Source organism: Scomber japonicus, chromosome 13, assembly GCF_027409825.1.
Source record: "Scomber japonicus isolate fScoJap1 chromosome 13, fScoJap1.pri, whole genome shotgun sequence".
In the NCBI taxonomy this organism is placed as follows: domain Eukaryota; kingdom Metazoa; phylum Chordata; class Actinopteri; order Scombriformes; family Scombridae; genus Scomber; species Scomber japonicus.
Window position 1 is genome coordinate 29585509 of NC_070590.1, and position 18010 is coordinate 29603518.

The 18010-nt window shown below is 38.9% G+C and overlaps 1 protein-coding gene across 1 annotated transcript; it reads left to right on the forward strand.

The window, feature by feature from the left end:
* Positions 1–2688: 2688 nt before the first annotated feature.
* On the forward strand, positions 2689–12175 carry zpld1a (zona pellucida-like domain containing 1a). The gene is made up of 11 exons (XM_053332056.1): positions 2689–2745; positions 3325–3438; positions 3801–4021; positions 5202–5383; positions 6030–6102; positions 6570–6667; positions 9411–9491; positions 9601–9772; positions 10669–10771; positions 11259–11309; positions 12011–12175. The coding sequence occupies exons 2-11, from the start codon at positions 3333–3335 to the stop codon at positions 12172–12174; spliced, it is 1251 nt and encodes a 416-aa protein (XP_053188031.1). The 5' UTR covers positions 2689–2745; positions 3325–3332; the 3' UTR covers position 12175.
* The last annotated feature ends 5835 nt before the right edge of the window (positions 12176–18010 follow it).

Sequence of the window (18010 nt, forward strand, 5' to 3'; positions counted from 1 at the left end):
ATAGATTCAAATGGCAGTGGAATAGTCTGCCTACATAACCTAATAATAAAGTTTTAAGAGACAACTAGTGTGATTCAAAAAAGATAGATGTACAAATGAACTGAAATATCTTCTTGTTTTTGTTTTATGGACCCAAGGAAATAAATACTAAACTAAATATTTGCAGAATTTCCAGAATAAAATCTTAAATATGAAATGTTTTAAAGGCTTCCTCACTGTTGCACTGTACACATTGTACAGTGCAAATGCTGTTTCAAACTGCTCCTGTTACTTTGGGAACAGAGCACACTTTTTCTGTTTCACAGCATGGAAACAGGCTTTATAACTTTTTGATTCTGCCCAGCAGCTGTTGCTCACATTTTACAGCCATTTTGGAAGGAGTCATTTAGTAAGCACAAAGACTGACTGAGGAATGCTTAAATTTTGTATGATGACAAGTGTTCAGGTGTTGCATATATTTTGAATAGAGCCATATTCACACAGCACAGCTAAGAACTCACATTTTTTTCTATTTTCTTCTGACAGTCTTTAGTTTATAAAAGGTTTTTAAAAAATCACAAAAGAGAGAAGAGGGAACGTTTATAAAAACTGTATCTGAAAAACAGTGATAGTCTGCAGTGTTGAAATTGAATTGGACAGTGTATGGGAAAGGTCACATGTTTGTGCTGTAAATACAGTGCAGACTGAAAATGATGTTCTAAAAAGAGTTGCTATGTTCATGTTTCTGGTTCAGAGTGAGAAATGATAGGTGTCTGTGTTGTTGTCAGGAACAGCTTGACTCTCTGTTGTTGCTGAGAAAAATAATGATAGCTGTCGGTGTCTTTGTTCAGGCTTGAGTAGAACCTTGACAGTAATATAAGAACTGAAATTGGCTAGTGCTCAAGTTGTCAACACTTTCTTCAGTAACTCCATCTTTCTATGCCTTTACCAAGAAAATGTATGATTTCCATGAAACCATAGATGTCTTATAACATGAGCAGCCATTAACACATCTAGCAAACAGCTAATGGGATGCTATGCATTCACATGGTCTGTAAAGAACACTTGGGATTTAGCTATAAGTAGTACTGTGGTTTGACAATGTCAATTTGTCTGTTTGTGAAAGGTGATGAAAAGTTGCTAAATGGTCTTTGACCCCCGTGGTTGCCATGTTCCATGGAATGAGATGCTCTCCAACTGATAAGACCAACAGGATCTAACGATGAGGCATATAGAGTGATGAAATGAGCTGTGGATAATTGAGGTGCTGAGGCACTCTAGATGCTTATCAGTCTCAGTGAAGCAATGAACTACCTCCAGTTTTTAGCCAAGATTCTCATAATTACAATTTATCTTGATTAGCAATGTCCTTCCAAATAAGAAGTTCCCATTCCCCAACTCTCTGCGCTCAATTCTAAGACAGTTCTCCAGGTGAACATCAGAGCGATGAAGGAACACTGCTGAATGTCTTTAGCTACAGAGAATCACTGACTTCCAGTAGTTTGTGCTGGCAGCTAGGAAGACCATGGTGGATTGAGGGGTCATAAATGCTGCCTGAACACCCTTGAACGGTGGATTTGAAATTAAATAATCACCAAAATGACTGCTTAAGCTTTGAAGAGTGATAAAAACACAGCAGATTAAGGACAGAGGCTACTCTTGATCACTTTAATCATCTGAGACAAACAAGGTAAGGACACCTAAATAACTGCACTCTGAAAATACAATACAAGCAATGTCAATACTATAACAAAGGTATGTTGTGTTGTAGACAAAATGTAATACATTGTTATGGCTGATGAAGCACTTCAGGACAGATTGTAGAAAAAAAACACCACAGAGGCAAACTTTGACTGCAGCTAATGTGAAATAACGTAGGTGATAACAGCCCTGTGTCTGACAGACAGGAAAATACATGTGGGTGCTTTTCAAATGGACAGAAGAAAGAAACCTAACAAGTGGCTCTTCTTTCCACTGGACCTAAAGTGAGAAGTTTACTCTAAACTTCCAATGCAATGTCCTTTCTATCTCATATTCCATATTCACAGGATCCTTGTTTGTCTTCTGTCTCGGTTCTCACTGTGGGCAGCTCATCCCATATACTGCTGTCCATATGGAAGATGGGACAGCGAGGACCGGCTAATCCCTTGAAACTCCATGAACTTTGCTTTCTTTTGCTTTGCTCTCTTTATGTGACCAGAAATCAAAGTTTGGGGATCAGGTAGGAGGCCGGCAGTGGCTTGCAGCCCTACAGAGCAGATTGCCTGCTGCTGTGCTGACTGAGGACTGCCGCACACACAAAGCATGAAAAGTGTGGATTCCCGGGGCCAAGGGCCTGCGTGGTGGGCCCAGGGAGAAAGGAACGGCTCAGTCAGCAAGCCAGGGCCACTGGAGCGATGAAAAGATAATTCCCACCCCCCACCGCCACTGGACCTCATGCGGCGTCAAACCATTTGTGAGCAGTGACAGAGCCAGATTGGGCCGAAAGGATATGAGTGGGAAACTTCAAAACCTGCTCATGTTTCTGTGGACGTGAAAGGATTTGTATAACACATTCAGATTTGATGGACTTTCCCATGTTCACTCTGGACAGCCCTTTTTTGTTGACATGTTCAAATAATGAATCTCTTATGTGTAGGATCCCTTTTTCCCCCCCTGCTCCCAAGTCCTGTTTCTAGTTGTCGGGTAGGGATGCTGTGCGGACCATTCCATCGTCTGTCCCAAGCTTATGGAGAACCGCTGACTCGCCGGCTTCCAGGAACCAGGGTGAGTGGGTCTCCTGCTCGGTCTACATTTTTACCTCAAGCTGCCAGGAACACCACCATCTGCTGTCAGAGCTAGAGAGGCTATCTACTAAACTTGGTGCAATTACGCCTTTAATTTAGCAGTTTCCTTTAGGACTTAGGAGTGTTACATCTGTGACTGACAACGATTATGTGATAAGAGGTTTTCACAGGACAATGAGATGAGTACACAGAGATAAGCCATTATACTTTATGAAATGACTGTAGTTATCAGCACATTATGCAGCATCGTTGCTTAGAACTTTGAAGCCAAAGCTGCAGGTGTTCATAGATAATTCAATGTGACATTTGCTTGCTTTGATACTGTTTGGCAGGCATTTGAAAGATGTTCCTCTGAAGTCAGAACTGTTACAAGATAACGGATATCTTTTGGGATAATCTTCCCATGCACACTTGCAGGAGAATATCTTGAGTTTTTTCCCTGTAGAATTAATTAAATATATGATGAATTTTCCAACTTTAAAGGTTGCGTTTTGTGAAGTGACATAAAATACACAGACTGGATTTTTGACATTAAGTGCAAATTCTTACTCTGTTTCAGGTGCTGACATGGAACATATATTTTTGATTCTTTTACTGTTTAGTAAAGCCTTATCAGGTGGAGCTCAATTCAATGGATACAACTGTGATGCCAACTTTCACAGCCGCTTCCCCGGTGAGGAACGACAAAGATTCGCACTTATTTCAGAACTACTGGATGGAATTTACAGATCTATATCTTTTTCTTACAAAAGAAAATTTTCTGAAAGAAGGTTATTCTTAAATTTGATAAATTTTCCAAAGGAGAGATGATGGAAAAAATGTCTACCCACACACCAATTGATAACCACATGTGGATTTGAACAAGATTAGAACTTTAGTCCTTCTAAAACTCAATTTCAGGAACAAAATAACTCATAGTTATATATCACCTAAAATACACATTCAGGATTAGTCAATAAATAAAATTGTTCTCGTGTGTGTGTGTGTGTGTGTGTGTGTGTGTGTGTGTGTGTGTGTGTGTGTGTATGCATGCAGCGGAAAGAGATATCAGTGTGTACTGTGGGGTGCAGACCATCACCCTCAAGATCAACTTCTGCCCCGTCCTCTTCTCTGGCTACACTGACACTGACCTAGCCCTCAATGGTCGCCATGGAGATGCTCACTGCCGCGGATTCATCAATAACAACACTTTTCCCACCGTGGTCATCTTTAGTATCAGCCTGGCGACACTGGAGTCCTGTGGCAATTCCCTCGTGGTAAGAAGAATGATTTATATGATTATTATACAGAATTTACAGAGTCACTGTCAGCATCACTGACACAGCAGAATGTTGATGATGCAGCTGGATTTATTAATGCTTTAACCACCAAACAGGCTATGGTGTTGATAAAGTGTATTAAGACCTCCAGTAATGCCATCACTTTGAGATTAATATGCTTCACTGTAAACAGAGGATAACGTAAGCTTGTGATTCAGAAAAGAGCATGCAGACAGACACTGTTCCACAGTGTCTCTACAATTATTTTTGTAACATTGTATATGCTTACTAATTACAGGCATAGCAGACACTAACTGAAGCTGATATATTTAACCCTTCCATACTGTTAAGGGTCAAATTTGACCTATTTTTACATTTGAGAGCTGTAAAAACACTGTATACATTTATTTTAGCTAGACTTTTCCTAATGTGATCCACATGATACAAAAATAGAAATAAAATGCATCTTTTTAAATTTTTGTGCAGCTGATGCACATTTTAAATATGCAAATGTACAAGTTTGACCTGTGTTTATTTAAAAAAAAAACAAATTATTAGTGTTCAAACATGTTGTATTCATCATATTATTAAATGTTCTTGTGGACCATAAAATAGTGATTATGAAAGTTCATTTTATCAAACAGAAAGATGAATCAAACATGTATTAATGACTGATGGGGATTTTATGAACTTGAATTGGTGCAGAGACTAATTATGAGTGAATAGTATATAAGGATTAAAACTGTAAATATTTTGGAAAACAAACAACCTGAAAAGGATGAGACGGGTCTTTAATTTAAGTCAACTGTCTCATTCACAGTATCCATGCTTAGTTGTGTTTACCCTGCATGGGACTTAAATCCAGCCTTGTTGTGGGATCTTAGACATCCTGTCAGAATGATGAGTGAAAACCAATTCTTAAACAGTTTTAGAGTGAAGCGAGCTGTCTCTCTCACACGGTTAGCCAAGTGTGGAGCTGAATGGAATGGGACAGTTCCTGGAGGGTCTGTTCTCAGATAAGGATTGAGTTGGGGGGGATTAGTGAGGTGCATTAGTATGCTCTGTGGTTTGGGTGATGGTATCAAACCTCGGTCCAGTGTGGCCACAGTAAGATAAAGCTGGTGGGTTAGTGAGCCAGGATGGTGAATGTTACCCATGCTGATGTTGTTCCCTGCAGGTCTCCACAGCTCAAGGACCCAACGCTTATGGGAACCTGTCGCTGGTGCAGATTGGGAACATATCAGGGTATATTGACACACCCGATCCCCCCACCATCATCAGCTACCTGCCAGGTCTGCTGTACAAGTTCAGCTGCAGTTACCCACTGGAATACCTGGTCAACAACACACAGCTGGCCTCGTAAGTCTTTCGTGATCACTCCCACTGTCTTTGGTTAGTGCAATAAGCCAGTAGGTAGGCACATTTTAAATACAGAACACTAATAATAAAGCAAATGTAACTTTATACTGTTCATTTTTTGCAATCTTATCATGTCTCCCAGGATGGACAAAATATATTGTACCTATTAGAATATACTATAATGCGATGTGACCTCAAAAAGACACAGGATCAGCTAAACCTGAACATAATAATTCTCATAATTCTCATGTATTGGAGGTTATTGCTTTAAATGTCATTATATTTATAAAAGTAGATCTAGTTGAAGGAAGAAAACAGCAAGGTCAAATTCAGACGCCTGCCATTTAATAATGTGTATTCATAGGTTTGTTTCACATAACTATAAAAACATTTCAGAGGTTTTTCATCTAAATTTAAAGTTGAAGAGGGTAAAAGAAGAGACAGGGATATATATGGTTTGAAAGTGCAGCTCACATTTGCTTTTCTTTATTAATATTGTGCATATTAGCAAATTAAATAACATCTGTGCTTACTGAATTATTTTCTGCTGGAAAAACATGCAAATGTCAGGAAAATGTCACTTAAACAAAATGTCACCTTTGAAAATGTTTGCAGCAGCTTCAAACTGTTTTTATCTTTATTGAAGGTCAGCAGCTGCAATCTCAGTGAAGGACAGCAATGGTACTTTCATCAGCACGTTGAACCTACTGCTTTACAATGTAAGTTCATAACAGTCACGTTTTGATATTTGTTATTTTGCCATCATTTTTGGAGCAGAGGCTGTTGCGCTGGAGACAGAACTACAGCATAAAATCAAAGTCACATGTTCATCAAAGTGTGAGATGCAGCTATATTAAGTTAATCTTCACCTTTTACATCTGTAATTGCAAGAGATTTCTGAGAATGATGATACCAGAGGCTCAAAACCCCTTTTATGCAGCTCAAGTACGCAGCAAATTACCTTTAATCCTGTAATTGAAGAAGATTATACTCAATTTACCCTCAATTCATTTCAAACCTTGTCGATTTGAACCGAACACTGGTAAATGGGATTCTGTGGAAACCAGATGATGGACATGGTGGGATTCAGGAGGCGCAGTACAAAAAAGGACAAATCACTGTCAATGAGATGAAAGCATAGAGAAATGTAATGTCATGCTGACATGCTATTGTGCTTCATGTATAGGACTCATCGTATGTTCAGCAGCTGTCCATCCCCATGGCAGGACTCACCCTGAAGACACGAGTATTCGCAGCTGTAAAAGCCACTAACCTGGATAGAAGGTATTAATCCAGCATCGCACCAGCTCACCATGTTCAATTTAGAATAAAACTGCAGTTTCTAACAATGAAAATCCCTTTATGTTATCCTTTGTTATTTATTTTCTGCCAGTTTGTTACATATTTGAAAATAGAAATAATGCAATCATTTTAAATAACAAGAAAAAAAAAACAAAAAAACATTTTGTCATCCCAAAATAAAATCAAGTCCAATGTTACAAACTACAGAGAAAAATACACAGCAACACAACACAATGACAACAACAACCACTGGTGAAAAGCATTTTTAATATTTCTACATTTGAGTCATATTTTAATGAGAAATGTAACGTGGATCACAAAAACTCAGCTACAAATGAGCTTTGAATCAAATATTCTCATGGGACTAGGGAAGGATTACACTGTGAACTGTGTCATTTTGTTCACTTGAGAAGCACCTTTGTATTTTACAGCCAGTTGCTCCTATTGATGAAGAACAGTGAGCAGAGCCGGTCGTGACTCTGACATGAACTTGTCCAAACATTGGCATTTTTTCCTATTTGGTCTTTTTTTTTTCTTTTAACCAAAGCCTCTTAAATACTCACAGACTGTGAAACAGCAGGATAATCACCTGTTGCTACATTTTGAGCAAATTGGATGTAAAATCTCTTCAATGACATTCATAACTAAGACCTTGACATGCTATTCCTGCTTTCTAATATAATGACTGAATGTGTGACAGTTGTTGGAAATATATTATGCTCTTCAGTTTTTCAGAGACTTGACCAATTGACCAACACTTTTCTCATTTAGTTATTATTTCCATGTGCCATGTTTCTAATTTTGAATATTACTGGACCCATCAGCCGGATACTTTTTGTGCACATTTATCACTGTATGCTCAAGAAGCTCTCATGGTTACAGTGTTATAATGTGTTTTATACTCTTGCACTCGTCTTAGTTGCTAAGGGCTGTGAGATCAACAACTGCAGAAAAAGGCATTTCAAGCATTCAGCTAGGCTAAAAATGTTATGAGCCACTAAAATGAAGCACGATGCAATATGAATACATTCCTGTTTTTGTTATCTTCTCTGCCATTTTGACTGTAATTGTGCTGGGAGGGATGACTGAGTGAAATTCAACTGTTGTTTGTAGGGAGGGCAGAAGGATGTAAGGAGGGGTTTAGGGTTAGGGTTAGGGTTAAGGTTAAATTGAGAAGTTTAGACTTATGGTTTATACCTTAATACCTTATTATATTTCTACAGTTAGGTGAACCCAGGACGCTCTGTTACTGTACCATTACACTACTCTATACACCTTAAAGTAAAGTTACTCTACACACACCTCCAAACACACCGGATGGAGATCTGCACTCGACTGCACTCTCCATTTATTCTAAATGACTTGTGACTCTCTCTAGTCTAACAGCCGTATCTCTGGTTGGGTTTTCAAAGTGACTCAGGGTGGACTTTGTGAAGTCTTTGTCTTGTGGTCATTCGATCTTGCCTGTAGGACTGATGGTGTGTGTGTGTGGGGGGGGGGGTGTCACTTTGCCTGAGGGGAGGGTATAAACACAAGGACTATTCAAACTTCTTTTGGCAGTTTGGCTCATTGTTTACCTTACCATCCATATCCGGAGCAGAAGTCACTTAATGCTAATATCCAACCCTGTCTCCTCTAAATCCTGTTTATATACTACTAAATTGAAATGGCAACAAAAACATTTGAAAGTATGCTGACTGAATTACATATCAATATTGCAGGATGTTGATAAAGCAGAACACTCTCTGCATATTTAATTGCATTTCCTTCAATATCTGCTTTTGCAATACATTTTATATTAGCTCATATCAGCTACAGCATTAGCTTTTCTATGGTTAGATTCATATCAGAGAAAGATCATCAAGATCTTTTTAAAATTTCCCCTCCAGACATGCTTTGAGACATGAGAATACAGCTTTAAATACTAATTTGTCTGATAGGTTTTTTTTTCTCAAAAAAGTTAAAAATTGTAAGTAACTGTAAATAACTGTAACTGCATAAGTTGCATATTATTGAATCATGATTGGCTTGAAACTAGCCGTGATGTCATAAAGTATTTTCACACCTTAAACTGAGATTTAAGAGAAACTTTCCTCCTTCAGCAGATCAGTGTGAAAAGAAACTCTTCACATAATTGTGCACACAGAAGAGAACAACACACAGAAAAACACATTTTTGAGTTGAGTTGAACATGATAAATAAGAAACATACAAGTATGTACTTGTACAGCTTTTTAGCATTGAAACAAAACCATGACCCTTCCCTAACCTTAACCTAAGGGCTTTTGTTGTCTTAAACTAACCACTAGCAAGAATGTGAAACTCAGTCTGTGGTGTCAAAGGCCTGTGCTTTGTACGCCCACCATCCACTGACCTCCACCTATATACATAGAACACTTCTTAGAATGGAAAAGAAAACATTGCCAGGGAAGGTAATCCAGGCAGAAATGACATGTAATCGCAGCGTCCATGGTTTGAATCCGGCCAGAGACCTATGCTGCAGGTCATTCCCCTCTCTCTCTCTCTCTCTCTCTCTCTCTCTCTCTCTCTCTCTCTCTCTCTCTCTCTCTCTCTCTCTCTCCTGTCTGCCTCTCTGCCAGTTACTATATGAATAAAGGCAAAACTAATTTTAACATTTTAAAAAGACAATTCAACTTCAACTACCAGGTGAGTTGAAGAGTATGAATCATTGCACTCTGTATTGACTCATGTTTAATGTTAAATAGATGGAACGTTCTCATGGACTACTGCTACACCACTCCCTCCGGAAACCCTAACGATGACCTCCGCTATGATCTGTTCTTTAGGTAACTTTTGATTAGAAAACAGATCTATGCTCCTGCTCAGTTTTTTTGATATTTCTCTCACTCTCCTTCCTAATGATACTCCCTATAATTTTCCCCTCCTCTGAGCCAGCTGTGAAAAAGATCCCCAGACCGCCGTCTTTGAAAATGGCAAGAGCCAAATGGGCCGCTTCGCCTTTGAAGTATTCCGCTTTGTAAAGCACAAGAACCAGAAGATGTCCACCGTCTTCCTTCACTGCGTCACCAAGCTGTGTCGAGCAGATGACTGTCCGATGCTCATGCCTGTGAGGCCAACACAGCACATCAATACTGACGGGACAAAAAGAACACACATTATATCTCTTCAGTATCTCTCCTCTAAATTTCACCAGGACTCACATGTTCAGCTTTTAAACATTTAAACCAGTCATCACAACATATGAATTTTACATCATTCTTCACAACATTAAAATAACTTACAGATCAAATTATTAAGGTATTGATTACACCATACATAGTTTCAGGGTCTATATTGTCTTGAGTTCTTTATTAACAGGCTGAACATTAACTATCATCATGTACTTAAGCTACTTGCTCACATTCCCTCGGCTCATGAAGAAAAAAATATGTCTCCACTCGGAGCAAAACTTGTGATCTTTTTCTGGCAGTTAAAAGAAATGTCAGATGTATTTGTCAGATGTTATAATGAAGAAGGTCATTTATATTCCACCGGCTTCAGCGACAGTCTGATTTCCAGCTCTCAACTCCAAACAGTGTTCTACTGGGAGCTAACTGACATGCTTGTAATCTATAAGTGGTCAGAGGTTGTATGATATAACAGGTCATCAGGCTGTGCTCCTCTGTCTTTCATTTTTGAAATGAATTTGTCATATTTAAATATGACTAGTTTGTGGAGTAGAACAAATAGAGGGTTAGGGTAAAATAATAATTCAAATCAACCATGAGACATCAACAGTGTTTGCTTTTTCAAATTCAAAACCAATTTATTCATATATTACATTTGGCATAAATATGATATAACCCCCCCAAAAAAGCACAAAAATACATATTTAAAATGTAAAAAACAGCATGAATGGAGTGTTAAGTATACAGGATGTGTCTACTGAATATCAGGAGGAAATGGAACACATTACAGGTGTTTCATTCTTCCTCCATATCTCACTTTGGCATGTCTCCATAGATCTGTGGCAGCAGGAAAAAGAGAGACGTCTCAGAGGAAAAGGAATCAAACCAAGCATCTGGAAATGCCGTCCTGACTGCCGGGCCCATCATCACTCGGAGTGGTACAGTTTAATAACACTCCTCCTCTTCTGTTATTCCTTTCTCCTCAGAGTCTGTTTCCTACCAAGCAAGCCTCTCTTCCCTGATATTATCCAAACAGCACTGTTAATGTCTAAGCTGCTTTTTTTCTTCCAGCCTGAAACATAACACTTAGCATACAGCGCCGTAAACGCTTTCAATTTCTTTAAAGAGTATACTTTTTCTTCTCTGCTGTGATTTCTGACAATCCCACTGGAAATTTAAAGGTGTAATGACTTTCAAGTTGCGCTGCAGTATCAAATTGTACTACAATGTAAAAACCTGAGATTACAGATGAGGATGTTGATTCATGGTGAGAACTTATCTGAGCAGCCTAGACAGTCAGAGAGCACCTGAGGACATCCTGTTGATTCCAAAATCCAGTCATCACACCATCACACAGTAAAGTATACTGTATTAACTACAATGTCACTGCTGTTACTCTTAAATGGCCTTTTCTGTCTTTCACAGATGAAACACCAACCAACAACTCTCAGCTGGGTAAGCCTCATTCTGTCTATTGTGTGCCTTTAAATTACATGACGTTCAATTTACAATAGTCCTTCAAAATCATTATATGGCAGAAGTCACATTATTACCCTTACTTCCACTCAGTCTGCCTCTCCGAGAGTTAATTTACTACACTAACTATTGACAATTGACCCAGAAACTATTGCACTCACACATGTGGAGAGAGCAAGAGCAATTGATTGCAATTAAGACTAGTTAGATTTGAAAAAAAGTTTTTCGTTTTTCGTGATTGCATGACTAGTTTTTCAGTTGCTCCCATGCTCCTAACTCAGCATGTTATGTATCTGCTGTTACATTCTGCTCTAATTGACTCTAATATCTGGTGAAATTGTTATCTCTGCTGGTATGATGAATGACTCTCTTCTCCTGATTGTTGAATGTTGATACTGTTTGATTCCTGCTGGGTTTTTTATTTTTTATTTTTTTATAGCTGAATCATTTTCTGCTTTCAAACACGATAGTTGCTGAGCCGGAAATATCTCAGCTTGACAATAACAGTTGTGTAATGTAATTTTTCTCAAGAACAAGAAAAATAAACTGTCAAATGAAAAAATGGAGTGAGAAACACACAGAGCATCAATAATAGCTGCGTCTTTGTGAGGGATTTTGCAGTGACAGTGAATATTAGGGCAAGTTTTGTAAAAGATATGATTGTTTCTTTGTGTTTTGTGCTGCTTTAGCCAACCTGAAAGCTCCAGTGTTTCAGATGAACACAGTGACAAGCGCGCTCATCTCAGGCGTGATCATCCTGGGCGTCATGAGCGTTTGCTTCTTCATCTTCTCCCTCACCCTCCTCAAAGGCAAGAGCCCTCCTGTCAGCACGCTGTCTGGAGTCCGCAACCCAGCCTTCAACTGAAGCGCCTGAGCCCGGCTCCCTGCAGACACTCCTCCACACTCCTGACAACACATGCTGAGCTGAGGGGCCAACAACAGATGTGACATGATGTTGTGCATGTAGTCATTTTACAGAAGAATACCAGCTAAATGTTGATTTAGATAACTCTTGTGTACAATGTGCATTAGTGTAGAAGTACAGCATGTTCTCAACTCATTTTTGTGGCAGGTCAGGCTACAACCTGCACGTGATCATCTGTCCCGCAACTTTAACCCAAATAGCAGGGACACTCATAACTTAATTCAATACCTCAGCTATACAGCTTTCAATTGCAGGGTATAGGATCATCTACAAGGCTTACAGTATCTTATAATGGTGTATAATCTGCACTGCTTGTTTAGAGAGTGAAATATAAGAGTTGTTCATTGAAACTATAACTTGAGTAAATGAGGAAAGCTACTGTAAAAAAAAAAAGAAGAAGGAGGAAAAAAAGGAAAACTGAAACCCTTTGATTTGGTGATTAAGTGAGCTAACAGACAGCCTCAGGCTAATAAGCTTAACGTTTCTTGACATAAAATCTAACTCTATTGATATCCTAATTGAATAAATCTATAATTTATTAATGTTGCTACATATTAGAGGGCTAGTCATGATTAATCACTTGATAGGCTTTTTTCAGATAAATAGCTAGTTTCACTCATTTACTTTAAATATGATATGCAACAGGGTGGCAATACATTTGTTTGTTAAGTTTCATTTGTATATGTAACTGTTTATAACTTCCCCAAAATGTATTCCCAAATGCCATTGATGACCTATTTGTAAAATGTACAAATTGTGTACAATTGTGCATATTGCAAATATTGCACTTTGATTAAAACTTGGCCAGTGTCATATTTTGTAAACATACATGAATTTCCTCCAAAAACCTCAACTGGAGAATTTTAGTCAAATGTTCCTCCTTCAAATTTTGTGTTAAAATGGGTTTTTAGTTTTGGATGGTTGAGGGTTAGGGTGGAATGGGATGATCCATTATGGCGACTTTATGATAGAGAAATGGTCCAAACAGCATTACCTTCAACATTCTGTCTTTGATTATTCTCCAGTCTTTTTCAGGAGAACAGATTATTTTATCTCCATGCACAGGAGGTGGTGGTGCTTTTCTCAGCTCAGAGTACTTCTGCCTGTCAGGTTGCATACATTCTGCAGCAGGGAAACTGTCACAGTCACAGGTTGTCATTTGGATTATTTTTACTTATGTAGGCCTGGCTCTATCAGCCTGTTAGCTGGAAGCTGCCACAAAGAGAGGAGAAAGAGGAGGAGGCGGGACTCTGAAACACAAGAAAGTTGCTGCAGATAATGGTGTGACTTTTTCTTCAGAACACTCATGGATGACTGATAACCTTCATCCCTATTAGTTTCTGTCTATGTCTGTTACACTAAAATCTCTTGTATGATGTAAAAGTAAAGTTTGGAACTACTTGTGATAAAGCATATATCTCACCTGTGTGTCACTCTGACCTCAGCTCGTTGTTCTTTGGCTCTCTGACAGCTGTGGTTCAGGCTCCCTCCAGTGAGCTTATTCTCTGCTTCACTGCTGTGTGCGCCCCTCTCAGCATCTGGCTCAGTGTTAACATTTGCATCTGCAACATCACACTTTACTTGTCTAGGCGGCTGGTTTGTTGTTGTCAGGAGGCTGAGGGGGTTCAGGAGGAGTATGCCGTCTCTCTGGAGGGTCATCTAAGCGAATGGTCCCAGCTCCCCATCTGGCAGTGTGTACTGGACAGCTTTGCACCTCATTTTTCTCTTAACTTGGTTCAGAGCCATTGCTTCACACTGCTGTGTCGATAGTAGACTCCCACCTTTCAGCTAGTTCTCCTGCTACCATCCTTATTTATCAAAATAACCTGATCTCCCTCCTAAATGTCTGTGCCTTGTCCTCCTGTTACTAGGTCTGCCATTAGATAAATTAAAAATTAACAATGAACAGTAGCCTTGTAATGGTGAAGTGATACAAAATAAAGTAAAATATAAATAAACAATCTCTTAAATAAATGTAAATGAAATTATATAATTCTACAATATACATAAATTCCTTATACAAAAAACAAGTGTGCAATTTTGGTGTCATTAAACAGTAAGGACAGCTTCAGTCTTATAAGTGGGAGTGGGAGGTACTGGCAGTTGTGGTGTTGTATAGTCATTTGACTGATGAGATGTACAGTTGTGGGAAGAGGCCAATGTCTGCAGCATCTGCAGCCATTTGTACATATCTCAGGGTTCATGAAGGTTCTGTTGATAAGGTATTTTTTTATTTTTTCATGGAAATATTCTGCAACAGCTGTTCAACTGAGTGACTCTCAAATTTGCAGTCTAGTCTGAATGGACCCTTTGTTGGAATCTATAGATGCAACAATTCATTCAGCATGACTCCCCAATACACAGGAGGACATATTTATCCCAAACTATAATTGGAAATATGAACACCTGCAAACTTTAGAGCTGGGACATCTTTCAGCTGTGATTTGTCAACAGTTTAAAATGTATGAATAGATTGTCATAAAATGTAGTGTTGACAAGTGTTGGGACATGAAAGACAGAATCAGTTTTGGTTATTAATCATATGTCTAATGATGGGGGGAAAATAGGGGGAATAGCAAAAGGGAAATGAATGTCTCTGTTACTGAGTGTCACTGTAAGATATTGAGCGTTGATGGAGGTTTACACCCTAGAAGCGCCTTCTAGTTTACTCTCATAATTTGAAAGTTCTGAAAATAACTTCCCGCTTCAGAACATTGTCTAAGTCAACTGGAAAAGGAACAGTTCAAAGCAGAGAGCCATGTCTGATGTTTAATTCAAACTGTCTTTTAACTCGGAGCCACAGGAAAATATCTGGGAAAGTAATCTGCAAAATTAGAGGCTTTCTTAGGTAGTGGGGGAGAGCAGCTCATGTAGCGAGCTTCAGAAGCACACTGTTGGATATGAGTGTTGTCAAAACCAGAGATGATGCAGTGTCTGATTGCTCTCTCAGTGACACCTGGAATCAGATGGCCTTCAAAGAAATAGTTTGATCTGTCTGTGAAATATGCTTCTGTGCTTTCTTGCCAAAAGTCAGATGAAAACATATTTACCACTCTGATGCCTGTGTGTTAACTATGGAACTATGGAATCTGCAGGTGATTAGCCTAGCTTAGCATAAAGCATGGCTGCACTGGGAAATGGACTGGCATTGGAAATGATTCCTCACACCTAACTAGGCCACCTCATAGTCAATAGGCAGACTACAGTCCAGATCCACCAAGACTTAAACCTGCATGATTATTACTCATCTTCCACACATGTGAGGTACTATTTTTTTAAATGTACACAGGCTTAGGCTTCCACTCAGACAAAGCACATCACAAAGCTGCTCTCATTTTACCAATCACAGCAGCGTAACACCATAACTACAAAAATAAACTGACTGAAATCATCATATTAGTTACACTCAGAATAATAGTTGAGTCAGCAACACAGCAAGAGCAGTGGAGCCCTGAGTGACAACACAAGAAGCTCCTTTATGATTCTGAAATAAGAAAATAATGTCAGCTTCTTCCATCCCTTCATATTAATATGCAGCAGATGACTGCAGCAGAGGAGCAAGTGTAGGAAACATGAATGACTACGTTAGTGTCTGACGTGTGAAGTCAGGGGCCACAGTGAGATACCCACAGTGTGACAGAGGCTGACCACTCAGTGTAGCGTGAACAGCGATGTAGAGCTGGTAGTCAGAGCTAACCAGCCATGAGCAGCTGCAGTCAGCTGGAAACACAGCAACAGCACACTGATGGCCCTTTGTAAACGTTTCTGTGTTGTACCTTTGCTGTAGCTGAGCGAGAGGCTCAACTATGAGAGGCTCAGCAGTGTGTATTTGTCGAGAGTGGCTCTGCTGTTCACACTGTATAGAACTGTTGGGAGCTTGTTTATATTCACTGAGCATTATGTTCCCTCACTTTAATAATAAAATAAAGAATTGCACCTGTCTTTCAAGCATTTTCATACATATGAAAAAACATAGCTTAAAAAAAAGATCCTCCTCCACCAGTGATAGTCGTAGCCGGGGCCATCATGTTTTGAGTTGACGTAATTGCTTCAAATATGGGGTGGGGGGAGCATTCCCTAATGTACATAACTACATATAATGTGTATTAGGGAATGACCATACCTGCGATGTGGGAATGTAGGCCTGAGGGAACATAGGAGCTAATTTTGAATTAGCTATCAGAAATGAGGGAACATAGAGCTGTGGGAACATAGGCTGACCCCTAAATAGGGAACGTTTGTCCTCAGGTATAGTATTTAAAAGATGGCAGATGAGGAAATAATTACCCAGCTGTAAAAATCAGTTGTAGGTCTTTAAAGTTCAAAACGTGGTTGTGATAAAGAAAATGTACAGTCATCTGACATAACTGCTTTAATAAATAAAATACATAATGATATTACCCAATATTTTACACAACATACAGTGGCAGCAGTCCTCTTGGGGCCACAGTAGAGGAGGACACTGGGTATTGTTGCCTAATCTGCTGGAAAGGTCACTAACATAAGATGATCAGTCACAGAGCTACACCCAGCCATTATCTTCAGCAAGAGAAATTGAGAGTAAAACCACTCTGTGTGTCTTCTCACGTTGTCTTTTATGTAAATAAAGGCACTCACGTGTCTGACATTTATTGAGATTAAGAAGGTGACACTTCAGTACACCCTGAGCAGATGACAGCAAATCATTTCAAATACAAAAAAAAGAACATTTAAAATGGACTATTCTAAGCTATGTTTTGCTATATTAAGCAATACAGCAAAAGAAGCTATTTCAAAGTATCCCTATGTATGTTCATTTAACTTTTGATGGAAATAAAACAAAAAAACATTACAAATGATTGTTTTATTAGATTTTTTTGTATCTGTTACCATCAAGAATATATGGATTTTTTTATGTAGATTCACTGTTACACTGTCCTGTGTCTTCCTGAATACATTCAGTACAACAAATGGTTGTTTTACTTGATCAGACATTACCAACACTTTTGGTGAATTCTTTGGATAAAAATGGCCTCATAGAGTGTTCCATACAATATTTGCAATATGTGTTTAATATCAGTGCACAATGTATGTTGGAAAATTGGATGTCATGAATGCAGCTGGAGTGTTTAGTTGAAGTAGCACAGTCATAAGGATTTGCCTCTAGAAACACTCACTTCGTTTTGCTGTGGATAGTATTTAGCCTGTTATCCCATGTAAAACCATAAAGGCTTTTCTCAAGTAAGGTTTAGACAGCTTCTGGAGCTGCACACACTGAACTGAAAAGCTAAAGGGAAAGAATATCTGCATAGCAATAGAAGGAGCTTATGCAATGGGAAAAAGCTCCTCACATTTTATGACATCACCAGCTTGGTCACTAGAAGATGGGTGATGGTGATTTCTCTGAAACTCATAGTATCTGTGACAAGGAGAACCTCACATTACTATCATTCTACACCTGCTGGGATTTTATCCACTTCCTATCAGTTAAATCCTTAATCCATAAACACTACAACACTTAATTTAATAGTGTCCACTCATTATGTGCAAGTTTTCACTCCTAAATGTATTTAAAATACCACTGACAAAAGCTTATTGTGCAGTTGGTTAGTAAAATCATAATCAAGTAACATTCAATTTAGTGAAATATTGCAGCAAGAGTCTGGCTCAGTGTGAGTCCCAGAGCTGGGGAGAGCAGCAGATGAGCCATCTGTCAATCACAGCTGTCAATCAACATCCACAGAGCAGACTTCAAAGCTACTAGAAGTCTTCAGATCTTATTAATGGAGCAATCATT